The sequence below is a fragment of the Astyanax mexicanus genome, chromosome 4 (assembly GCF_023375975.1).
Source record: "Astyanax mexicanus isolate ESR-SI-001 chromosome 4, AstMex3_surface, whole genome shotgun sequence".
NCBI lineage: Eukaryota > Metazoa > Chordata > Actinopteri > Characiformes > Acestrorhamphidae > Astyanax > Astyanax mexicanus.
Window position 1 is genome coordinate 48,470,180 of NC_064411.1, and position 13,487 is coordinate 48,483,666.

General features: G+C 37.6%; 1 protein-coding gene across 1 annotated transcript; it reads left to right on the plus strand.

Moving 5' to 3' along the window:
* Positions 1 to 3,389: 3,389 nt before the first annotated feature.
* loxl5b (lysyl oxidase-like 5b) lies at positions 3,390 to 9,740 on the plus strand. The gene is made up of 7 exons (XM_007235968.4): positions 3,390 to 4,277; positions 4,399 to 4,507; positions 6,047 to 6,184; positions 6,419 to 6,575; positions 8,483 to 8,578; positions 8,740 to 8,855; positions 9,011 to 9,740. Exons 1-7 carry the CDS (start codon positions 3,566 to 3,568, stop codon positions 9,015 to 9,017), a joined length of 1,335 nt encoding a protein of 444 aa, XP_007236030.3. The 5' UTR covers positions 3,390 to 3,565; the 3' UTR covers positions 9,018 to 9,740.
* The last annotated feature ends 3,747 nt before the right edge of the window (positions 9,741 to 13,487 follow it).

A 13,487-nucleotide genomic window follows, 5' to 3' on the forward strand; every position in this document is an offset into this window, starting at 1 on the left:
CATCATATTTAAGTACAAGAAAAGTTGATTAAAAAGATTTATTTTTTTATCCAAGCAGAATGAAGGGAGTTAATGACAGAATACAACACTGCTTTCTAGTGGACGGGATCTACACACAACATTAAATAAATCACTGTCTGACACCAATCTTTACAAGCCATTACCTACAAATGTTTTATTTTTCTTACTCTTTCTTGTACATTGACCTCAACTGACAGTTAATAAGGTTTTAACATATCCTGTAAAGTTGTCATTTTGGAGATACAAGGATTTAGCATGGCAATTTATGGACTGGGATATAGAGTATGGTCCACCATATAGAGTATGGTGCACCGACCTGCACGTTTTATTTATTATTTATTACATAGGTTTTAAATATGATATGAAACCACACAAATTAAGTACAACCTCATCTTTTAATATGGTCTCAATATACTTTATTGATATATAAGTTATTTACAGTGATATACTGTACAATCTAAATTAAAAAGATGTTATGAGCTCAATGTAAAAACCTTTATAGACATCTGTCATCTTAAGTGATATGTTTAATCAGTTTATAACAATGCATAAATTGCTTTACAATAAAATAGAATAAAAAGAGTAAAACTCTGTGATTGAACAAGGAGAATTATTTACACATTTTTTTTCATTAGTTTCTTCATGAGTATTTCTCTGATATTTGGTTGTTTATATGATTGTTTGCTGTTGAGTAATTTTAAGTGCCATTTCATGATCAAATATCACACTGTGTATTTAATTTAATGTGAGGATGTTTGGGTTACTGGCCTTGCAGTGTCACCTTGTGGGTAAATGTATGTAGTGCAGCGTATTAAAATGACCTTTCTATAAAGTGAACATTAGACCTCACTTCATTGTAACTGGCTGTAAAATCATATATAAATAGTTATTCTGTACTTGAGATATTGTTGTGTAGATGTTTGTAATCATCTACATGTAAAGTACATTAACAAACACAATGAATATATATGATCTACTGTATTGTTTTATTAGAAAATCTTGCAGCTCAATAGCATACAATTTATTTTAGACTAATTGTTCTGCTTCATATTTATATGAAACTAACTAATAAACTAGGATTCAGTGGCACTGATAGAACAAAAACTGCTCTTCTCTAAATGTAAAGACTACTAATGCCCTCTTGTGGAGAAACATTAGATGACTTTACATGACTCAGCGACTTACAAGCCACAGTACACATTTTTAAAATATTTTTTATACAGTGGAAACTTAATTAGTGGGTTGAGTAGTTTTCTCCAAATTTGGAAATAAAAAAAAAATAGACAAATAATAATCAGTATCATCAGTTAGGCCCAGTTGAATTTACAGTACTATACTACATTGTAAACTAATAATATGAAAGAACACACAAGGAATCATGTACTAAACTTTAAAAAACAAAATATGCAACAGAGGTAACTCTTAGTCTTTCTTTCCTGGGGCAGTCCTGATGAGCGCCAGTTTCATCATAACATTTTTGATGGTCTTTTTGACTGTACTTGAGGATACTTTTAAAGTTCTTGTTTTTTTTTGGATTGTCTGACCCTCATTTCTTAAAGTCATTTTTTTCTTTACTTAGTTGAGAAGTTTTTTGCCATAATAAGGGTTGGAACATTATTCAAATAGAGCTATTCACTGTATGCCTGTAACTCTACCTCTTCACTACTTTACAACTGATGCTCTCAAACACATTAAGTGACAAGAAATTTAAGTAATTAACTCTTGATGAGTTCAGCACAGCTGTTAACTGAAAGCCTGAATTCTAGGAGACGCTACCTCATAAAGCTGACTGAGAAAATCAAAGACAAGATCTAAGCAAGAGGTGCTACTTTGCAGAATCTAAAATATAAAACATATACTGATTTGTTTAACACTTTTGTGTTCAATAAAATATTTTTTGGATGAATTCAGTTTTAATTTATAAGACTGAAAATGTTAAAACATTTAAGAATGTAAGGTGTGTCTATTCACTGGTACTCTAGTAACACCCATTTAACCAGAAAAAAAACCTTTCAAACACTTTTATAGCTGACAAAAGTATTTCACTTTTTCTCATTGGAGTTTTCTATAGATTTTCTTAGACGTCTTGAAATGCACAGCTCATATAGGTCTGACCACAAAAAAGTTCTCTAATGTATACATCAAAAAAATCCTCTAAAATTCTTTAGTTTCTATCTCTACACAGTTTGCAAAGAATTCCTCTGAAGGAATGCAGTTCTTTCTTCTGCAGACATACCTTCATTGACTGTGGCTAAGGAGCTCTGTTTTCCCTTTATCAGTCCACAGCTGTGTTTCCCAAACCTGGTTCTGAAAACACCCTGCTCTGCACATTTTAGTGGTTCCCCGCTTTAACACAAGCCTGCAGCTCTGAAAGGGTTTGTCAATGAGCTGATTAGTTGAACAGGGAGATCACTGAGGTGTATATACTCATCTGGTTTGTTTAGAGGTTCTGAACAATAATCCAAATGTTGAGTTCAGCGATGAGATTATGCTCGTGCCAGCAGTGCTGCACAGTGAAAACAGGGCACCATTACTCCTGACTGAAGTCAAATTTGATGCAGGTAATTGGGCTTGCCTGTATTAGCAGCATATGAGCAGTTCTCCCTGAGAGTTTTCTTGATCTTCCAGATCTCAGCTTGACTTCCACAGTTCCCCTGAACTGCAATTTCTTAATAACATTCACAGAATATAGCTTGCCTTTCTCCTTAAAGCACCCCCTACCTTGTGGACATGATTAATTTGTAGTCAGATCTTCCCGCAGTTGCTTAGAGAAGCCCATGCATGATGATTGTGAGTCAAAAACTGATTATGTTTCAAAATGTGATACATTTGGTCCTCAAATTTATTAGGAAAGTGCTGTATCAGCTTCACAGAAATCAATTAATGCCACGTTTGTTAATGACTTTGCCCAAATGCAAGATGCATATAGTCAATAATATATTGCGGTCCTAAAAACAGAGCCTTGCGGGATTCCATATCTTACTTTTATATAAATGGAAGCTATATTGTTTACCTTTATGAACTGATAATGTTTGGTTAGGTGGTTAGGTAGGATTTGAAGCTCAATAGGGCTTTTTCTTGGCTTCCAACAATATTTTCTAATTTCTCTAGGAGAATAATGATTTGTTCAGGGATTAAGTCTGATTTGAATGTGTCATTTGTCTATAGATACCCAAAATTTCACATACTGTAATACTGTATGGCTCTAGAGGTCAGTGAGTTAAGGTTAAAAAAAAATCCTTGCAGCCGGTCTGAGCCTGAATGTGTAAACTCTCTCTTCTTTTGACAAACGACCCCCAGCCCCCTACTCCTCCTTCTCCTTCTCTTCCTCCTCCTTTCTCTCTCTTTCTTTCTTCAACTTTCTGTGAGGAAGTTCAGATTATGCCGCTGATCTTCTCCTGAGAGATCCAGAGAGAACATCCTGCAGGTCTTCAGCTGGAGCTTCTGCTTTAATCTGCTTTAAGCTAATTCACTGTTTCTGAACTTTTTAACACTTTCTTTATTTATTTACCTTTATCATTTTTTTTTTTTCATTTTTGTTAAAATGGCAAATCTTACGGTCGTGATGATGGTAATCTTCTGCGCTTTGGACGGTCTCGTGCGTTTTGTTACCGGGCAGCAGGCGCGCGGGAGGGTGGTTGGCCCCTGGACGCAGAGGATCCAGTGGCAGAATAACGGGCAGGTGTACAGCCTGCTGAGCACGGGCGCTGAATACCACGCACCACTGCGCTCGCGCTCCGAGTCCCGGCTTTACGTAAGCAGCCGCGGCCAAACCGCGCGCCACGTCTCGTCGTCGGGCTCGGGCTCAACCGTGCAGGAGGTGACCTCGGGAACGCACGGGAGGCGCACCGGGCTCGTGACGGCTGATGTTGCGCCTCTGCGGGGAGGGCTCGTGACTGCCGGTGCACCGGGAGCGCGCGGGACAAATGGCACGAGCCTTGTACCCGGAGCAGAGTACTCTGGCATCGGGGTACCGGGGAGAAGGACCACTAATCCTGGCACGAGCACAAACACGAGCCCCACGGACGCAGAGAGGCAGCAACGGTTTCTCACGATAACCGAAGATTCATCCAGGAGCGAGGAAGACGCCGCGACGCAGGACTCCATGGTGAGCGACGACCCGCGCAACCCGCTGAAGATTCACCGGAACGGGGTGCTCTACAACGCCTACCCAGCACCCCCGCTGCCACGCGGCGTCCCGCGCTCCCGCCGCCCTCCCCCCGGCACCGGCTACGGGACGAGATACTTCCACCAAGGTGAGATAGATAGAGAGCTAGATGCGCGTGCCAACGGCGCCAGAAAGCACAGGTAGCCACGTTGTTCACTTTGGCGCAGGCGCGCGCACTGACGTGTCCGTCCTCGTGTTCCTCTCCGCAGGCCTGCCGGACCTTGTTCCGGACCCGTATTCCATTCAGGCGGGGTCCTACGTGCAGCGCATGCAGATGTACGCGCTCAGGTGCGCAGCGGAGGAGAACTGCCTCGCGCGGTAAGAACTCATTACGCACAGGTGTAGACTGTGCAAGATCTGCATCCATAACGCGCAGGTAACACAGTTAACAGGTAACAAAGCACGCACAGTCTAATGCAGAAGAAAAGGCACCCCTGACCAACATATATAGCAATAACAAACAAACACAGACACTAATAAATAAATACACAAATAAATAAATAATCATGCACAAAAAATCCACTTTAAACGTGTGTTAAATATGTTAAGTTCAATAAAACAAACATGATTTTTGTCTAGGCGATTTGTTCACGTTTTACGTTTAGGAATAATATAAAAGAATCATGTAATTTGGGGTGTCCAAAGATTTGCATAAGACTGTATAAACTTAACACTTAACACTCTATCAATTAATACTCACCGTTCTGTAACACCTAACACAACCTAACCTAGTGTTAGGTTATCCTAATGGTCATGTCATACCTTACAGTGTCCTGTAATACCAACACATTGTCCTTAAATACCTATCACTGTCTATAATATCTAACACACTGTCATATAATACCTATCACTGTCTATAATACCTAACACACTGTCATATAATACCTATCACTGTCTATAATACCTAACACTGTCATATAATACCTATCACTGCTCTATAATACCTAACACACTGTCCTACAATACCTTTCACTGCTCTATAATACCTATCATTGCTCTATAATACCTATCACTGCTCTATAATACGTATCACTGCTCTATAATACCTAACACACTGTCCTACAATACCTATCACTGCTCTATAATACGTATCACTGCTCTATAATACCTAAAACACTGTCCTACAATACCTATCACTGTTCTATAATACCTATCACTGCTCTATAATACCTAACACACTGTCCTACAATACCTATCACTGTCCTACAATACCTATCACTGCTCTATAATACCTATCACTGCTCTATAATACCTAACTCACTGTCCTACAATACCTATCACAGTTCTATAATACCTATCACTGCTCTATAATACCTAAAACACTGTCCTACAATACCTATCACTGCTCTATAATACGTATCACTGCTCTATAATACCTAACACACTGTCCTACAATACCTATCACTGCTCTATAATACGTATCACTGCTCTATAATACCTAAAACACTGTCCTACAATACCTATCACTGTTCTATAATACCTATCACTGCTCTATAATACCTAACACACTGTCCTACAATACCTATCACTGTCCTACAATACCTATCACTGCTCTATAATACCTATCACTGCTCTATAATACCTAACTCACTGTCCTACAATACCTATCACAGTTCTATAATACCTATCACTGCTCTATAATACCTAACACACTGTCCTACAATACCTATCACTGCTCTATAATACGTATCACTGCTCTATAATACCTAACACACTGTCCTACAATACCTATCACTGTCCTACAATACCTATAACTGCTCTATAATACCTAACATACTGTCCTAATAAAGCTAACACACTGTCCTTTTCCTCTATCTGTCCATCCTTTCATTAGTGGTGTTTTGTGTTGTTTTGAAGGTCAGCTTATAGACCCACAGTGAGGGACATCGACTACAGGGTTCTCCTCCGCTTCCCACAGAAGGTCCGGAACCTCGGCACCTCAGACTTCCTGCCCATCAAACCCAGACACCAGTGGGAATGGCACAGCTGTCACCAGTGAGTATCCAACTGGAACAAGTGCTGCAGGTTCATCTGTAGAGGAAGCTTTCAGACTGTTAAATCAGACACATGGAGACAGTGATGGAACGTTACTGTCCATCTGACTGGCATCTGAGAGTGCAGCTAAATGCCCTTTCAACACCTCCAGTACACAGTTCTGCCCCCCTGTATCTCTAATGTATCTCTAACACCCCCTTTCTGTCTCACTCTGCCCCCCGCCCCATTCCATAGGCATTACCACAGCATGGATGCCTTCAGTAACTATGACCTGCTGGATGTAGCCACTGGCCGCAAGGTGGCGGAGGGCCACAAAGCCAGCTTCTGTCTGGAGGACACTGGCTGTGACCCAGGCTTCCGCCGACGCTTCGCCTGCACTGCACACACACAGGTACACACACAACCCATAAACACAAACACAGACACTCAGCAATAACAGCTTAACCTCAGTCAGATTAATCATTTATTTAATATGGTATTGTATTTAATAAATGTACTATTATTCATTAGGCTATAGGAATGTACTTATAGATCTTATTTAGTATATTGCACTAAACATACACTACATTTGTGATTTTTGACTAGTGGATAGAAAATTTTGATTAGTCTATACAGTAAGGTTGTGATTTTATGACAAGCATGAAAATTTTAGTCATAGCATATAGATTAACATATTATTAATATATTAGTAGTATATTGATTATTACCTACTGTATATACTATTATACTACAGTAGTGATTTTGGACTACTAGTAAAATCTTAGTATTGATTTTGAATTGATGTATAGATTATAGTACTTGTTTTGCACCATATAATAATATAATATAATAATATAATAAAAATAATAGATAGATAGATAGATAGATAGATAGATAGATAGATAGATAGATAGATAGATAGATAGATAGATAGATAGATAGATAGATAGATAGATAGATAGATACTTTATTTATCCCGAAGGAAATTTAGGAATATACAGTATATACAGTTACTGATTTAAGGACTGTATATATTATATATTTTATGGTATTATTAGTTTGGGACTGCAGTAGTGATTTTAAACTAGTGTGGACTAGAGTATGTACTACTATAGAATACAGTATTGGTATTAAAATATATTTTTTTTAATTATAGTATCAATTTGGGACTAGTTTATTGACTACAGTAGTGATTTTGGACTAGAGTTTGTACTACAATAGTGATTTTGGATATTTATAGAATACAGTATCGGATTTGGAGTAGTGTATAGATTATAGTACTGGTTTTGGACTAATGTATAGATCATAGTACCAATTTGAGACTAGTTTATAGACTACAGTACTGAATTTGGACTAGAGTGTAGATTATAGTGTTGATTTTGGACTAATGTATAAATCATAGCACTGATTTTCAATTGATGTATAAATTATTGGACTGATTTTGCACCAGTATTTTTTTCTGATATAACTACTGTATATATTATTATGTATTATATGTTATTATTGGTTTGGAACTCGGGTGTGTACTACAGTAGTGATTTTGGATTAGAGTTTGTACTACAATAGTGATTTTGGATATATTTATAGAGTACAGTATTGGATTTGGTGTAACGTATCAATTATAATACTGGTTTTGGACTAATGTTCAGATTAGAGTACCAATTTGGGACTAGTTTATAGACTACAGTAGTGTACATAATATAGTACTGATTTTGGATTAATGTATAGATTATAGTACACATTTTGCACCAGTGTGTAGAGTTTAGTGTGTAGTGTAAAGACTATAGTACTGTTTTTGGACTATTGTATATATTAAACTATATATTTTAGACTAATGTATAGATTTTAGTACTGATTTAGGACTAGTGTATATACTAAAGTACTTATTATTTAATTTTGGACAAGTGTATAGTCTACAGTAGTGATTGTGGACTAGGCTTTAATGAGTGGGAGAATATACTATATACTGTATAATACTAAACTACACTAGTGCTTTTTGCTGTTATATAGAGTAAAATAAGTGATTTTTGACTAGAATGTAGACTAAACTAAGTGATTTTCTGACTAGTTTGTAGAGTAAACTAAGTAAAACTATATAGAATTCATCATTGATCCAGAATCATTCCTTTTGGCCAATGCAGCATTACATATTTTTCACATTATGTAAAGTGATGCTATAGCAAAAATTAATACATGAAAAAGAATTTAAAAAGAAAGAACATAATAAGAGATTGAAGAGATTCACTCCATCAGCAGTGGCCACCATTATTTTGTTAGTAAATATGTCTGTGGAATAATTGGTTTCATTATTTACTGTAGGGGTTGAGTCCTGGCTGCCATGACACGTACGCTGCCAACATAGACTGCCAGTGGATCGATATCACAGATGTCCAACCTGGAAACTACATACTGAAGGTGAGTTTAATACTATAATGCTATATCTTCACTGTTTTACTGTACTGGGTGTTCTGGGTGGTAACAACAGTGATATAAACAGTGATGCTCAATGAACTCTTCCTCAAACAGTGGCCAGTTCAGTGGAAATATGACGATTCTTTCTTTGGATGTGTTTGTAGGTTTCAGTAAACCCAAATTACCTGGTTCCTGAATCTGATTTCTCCAATAATGTGGTACGCTGTGAGGTCTTCTACAGCGGCCATCACATCCAGACTAGAAACTGCAGAATAACTAGGTAAGAACATGAATTTATGAGTTTTACCAGTTTTAACACATAAAATGGTTCAGTTTTTCTGCATTTTTAAGTAATTCCCAGTATAAATCCAGTTAAATTCGGTTTCCAGGGTATACAATATTAAATTTAATTTTTATTTCCTTTTCTTTTCACAGGATGTAAAATAACTGGATGGTGTTTTACCTTTATGTTGTTTTTTTTATTACTTTTTGAGGCATGTTTTTCAAAGTTGGAAGTTTCTTACATCCCCAGCTTTGAAGACTTGAAATATTCCATTTTGGATGTTGGAATAATGTGAGATAGTAAATGTACTGTATCTGTTTTTTAGATAAATTTAAATGAAATTATGGCAAAATATCTATTTCACTGGCTTTATTTTTTGTTAATGAAATGTTCGTCAGCGTTTCGCGGTTTTATAGTACATTTATATATTAATTTAAGACGTGTCAAGGAAATGTGCTTTTTAATGTCACTGTGTGTTACTGTATGTGTATAGCCAATTAGCTTTTGATTAATTAGTATTTATTATACAGTATATGAAGATGTGAGGATGTGGTATTCTTTGAAACTGACCAAAGTGTAGTTTTGTACAGTTCTCTACTGAAGCAGTGGTTTGGTGACTCTCTAGTACAGACCACTGGCAGACCATACAAAGCGACATGTTCTTCTGAGTTCTATGAAATTTTTCACCCATTTCCCTTTCGTCTCTGTGTAAGAATGCACGAAGGTGTCCAAGAAAGCCCTTTGAGCCTATGTGTAGTCAGACCGCATGCACTGTCCGGAATGCTTCCTTTGTGTCGCGCCATGATTACAAGAGACGTTCCATGGTTGAGGCTGTTTGGCCTGAAATGCAATAAACATTACGCGGAAAGAATGTAATGAAAATGAATTGTGTTTCTTCCTTAAACTCTTTTGCTATTAAATCACAAACCCACTCAACACAAAGTCTCTGTTTTGTCTGTTTGGATGAAGTATCAGCTGAAGCTTTGGTTTGAACTCAGAGTATATTTATTCAGCTTTCACAAACTCTGCTAGTGATCTGTTCAAAGATCTGTTGTGAATTTAACAATGCTTTAAAGAGCCTATTTGCTTTATTCCTTCTCTTGTGAAGTTACCATTTTGGAGATATGAGGCATATTTTCCAGACATTGATGATATACAGACTTAGTGTCTCTTTTAGCTCCTATTCAATACTTATTAATACTTAGCTGCTATTTAATACTTAGATAAGAGCACCTAAATTATTTACAGAGAATTTGAGAGATACAGAGATACAGAACACTTTTAAATAAACTACATGATTCCTTATGTTCCTTGATAGTCTGGATTACTTCAGTATTCATTCATTCATTCATTCATTTATTCATTCATTCATTCATTCATTAACATAAGAAATTATTTTATTTCTTATGTTATTTTCACAAATGTTTATACTATAAATCTTGGATCAGGCATTAATAGATCTTTTTAGGAATTTATAGATAGCACATGTTGCATACAGACAATAGCCTAAAAGTCCAAGTTTCTGAGGTGAATTCTTTCCATCTTAGGTCATTTGGACAGCCTGAACGAAACATTTATTTCTTGTTTTTCACATTCTAAAAACATAGTTTATATTGAGTAATGTAAGTGCTCTAAAATGTTAGTTCTAGCTGAACCACAATAGTGCACTGTTTACTGTGAATGGAGCTCTTAATGGATATGCTAATGGTGCAGTTATTGTGTGTTCCCACTCATTAGAGCTTTTCATTCGAGCTGAGTGATGGATGAAGAATGAGCATTTCCTCTATTCACCGTAACTCTAATGCAGCTCCAGAGCACGTTCCTCACGTTTCCATGAAGAAGTTATATGAATGGAGGCTTTAAATATCACCACATACCTTTTTTAAATGCGAGTCTGCTGAGCATACATGCCCATCGCCCAACGTCATCCCTGTCAAAGTCAACAGCCCCTCATCCCCAAAGAATCCAGTCAGCAAATCCAGCTGTCAGTCAAACAGGGTCTAACACAGTTTAGTATGTTTGTATCCAACCCATTAATCACTGAAATTGGCACAGGATGATGTTTTACAAGCAAATAAAAAACAGACTGAGATGTAAATCCTCAGATAAGATAAGTCAAGGTGCCAAAAATGTTCTTTGGAACTGTACCATTGAAAAAACACTTTTAAATACTTACCATGATCTGTAAATAAATGTACCTAAAAGCGAAATGCAGAATGCAATGATTTTTATTCATAATAAAACATAGAACACAGATAACAAGTAATGCATCTAAAAATAGCTGGGAAGGGGCAGCAAAAGGAAATTTAGGTATAGGAGAGTCAAATTAGAGAGTTCACCTGACAAAAAATGTTCCTCAACATAAAACTGCAAGGTCTTTGGACATCCCACCATCTACATTACATAAAATCATCAAAAGATTCAGAGAGTCCTGTTTTAGTGATCTGTAGTGCACCCCTGTGTCTTTGGTATTGTGAGGTCGCAAAAAATACACCTTGCGCATCTCGAAACGCAGCAAAGGCATGTGACATATTTTTCCAAATGCCAGAGATTTCTTGTATATTTTACCCTGTTGGGTGTTAGTATGCAAAAGTTATATACATGCCAGTTATGACTTATTGTTACTGAGTACACATGTAAAAATACTGCAGCAGTAAAAGACAGCAGTATGCTGAGAACCTCTACTGTGGGCTTTAAATGATTAACAAAGAAAAATCATGCAACATTTTACAGGTTGTAATGCCATTAGCGCAGACTTTTACACATCTGACCCAATAAGCCAGGGGTCAGCAATTAAGTTTGATATTTTCCAAGCCATTATGTGGTGGACACAAAAAAAATCTGTTTTGGAAAATGAAGTGTAATGGGATGTAGTGCCACAGACTAGTAGCTCTCCAGCCCAAAGGGTTGTTGAACCCAATTGCAGAACAGTTGAATTCAAAGCAGGTAAACCCAAGAAGAAAGGAAAAAATAAACACAGCTCTCCTCACGTGGGATCAAACCCGTGTCATCAGGGTCACGGACCAATACACTACCGCTGCCCCGGCTAGTGAATTGTAACACAGCCAGGAAAAAACGCCCTTATAAGGACATAGGAAGCCCAAGAGCGGGCAGAAAAACGAGAATGGGCAGAAACTAAAGTCACGCAAAGTGCGACAGAAAGAGACAGGGCAGGAATGTAAACAAAAGCTCACCAGAGAAGCATTTATTTATTTATTTTTTCATTATCGTTCACTATAGTTCAAACAACCTCACGGGTCAGATGTTTCATGCTTGCGGGCCACAGCTGGCCCACAGGCCGCCTATTATAAAGAAATAAAAACATAATATTATAAATAATATTAATTGAATGCTTAAGGTCTGTGTCTTTGTTACCCATACAGACACAGACTTATCTATAATGGATTCTCTTTTATCACAGGCAGACTCTCTCTTTTTGCAGTGTTGTAGACAGAATGAGATATCTGCACTGGCTTTAATTGCTCATGTATTGAGTGTGTGGGGTACAGATGGAGGCTGTCTGGCTGTCTGCAGGCGGGACTGTAAGAGGAACTCTGGCTGTGTGTTTGCTCACAGTGACCTGTGAAGACTGAGCTGGGGCGGCATTAAACCAGCCTGCCGTATATCCGCCATTGCTGAATGAATGACAAGCACATATTCTTCCTGTGGATGGGATTTGTGATGTGTTGCAATGCTATCTTATCTCATCGTTCTGAGTTTTACTCTAAATAGTGATATTGTATGATAATTTATCTACTTGTGTCCTCATGCCTTGCAGAATTGGGTCGACTGTACTTTATACTCTGCAACCAGGGTTATTGCAAGCGGCAATCTAGATGATTGTTGTATTTTACTTGGCAGCTAGGGTGTTGGAAGAATAGGCATGGGCTGATTCCCATATTATACTCAGCAATTTGGGTTTTCACATATGTGGTTTGGGCGAATTGCCATATTATACTCTGTAACCAGGGTGTTGGCACATGTGGCTTGGGCCAATTGCCATATTATACTCAGCAGCCGGGGTTTCGGCAAGTGGCTTGGCCTTATTACGATATTATACTTATCAGTCTGGGTTTTGGCACATGCACTTGCCAACTAGCTTCAGCTTTAGCTCAGTAACAGCTCAGTGCTTGCTAAAACTGAAACAACACTTTTTAAGATTACAAATTTAAGATTAAGACATTTTTTGTCTAAGGCTGCAAGGTTTCAAGTTCATTGATGGATCACAGAGATATGACCTATTAAAATATCCGTCCATCTCTTGTACTGTGCATTATCATGACTTGAAAGCTCTGTTAATAGAACATGAACTTCAAGAACATTTTGGGAGTAGTAAAACGAGGAGAACTTCGAAGCCAAACGCGAGGCTAAAGTAAAGTGCGAATGAACGAGACACGTAAACCGAGGAAGGTTTATCCTGGCCAGCTGGGAGCCGGGCCCCTGCCAGAATAGCTTCTCCCTGTTTTCCAAAGTGTCTGGAAAATTCCCTCCTTCTCTTTACTCCATTCTTGTCTGTCTTGGTATTCTCGTCTAATATTGACTCTTAAGGAACGCTGGCGAGAGGCTAAGCTCTTTTTTCCTGCTGTTTATGGAGAATTCAGTTCATGATGCACAAAAAAATACTATTTT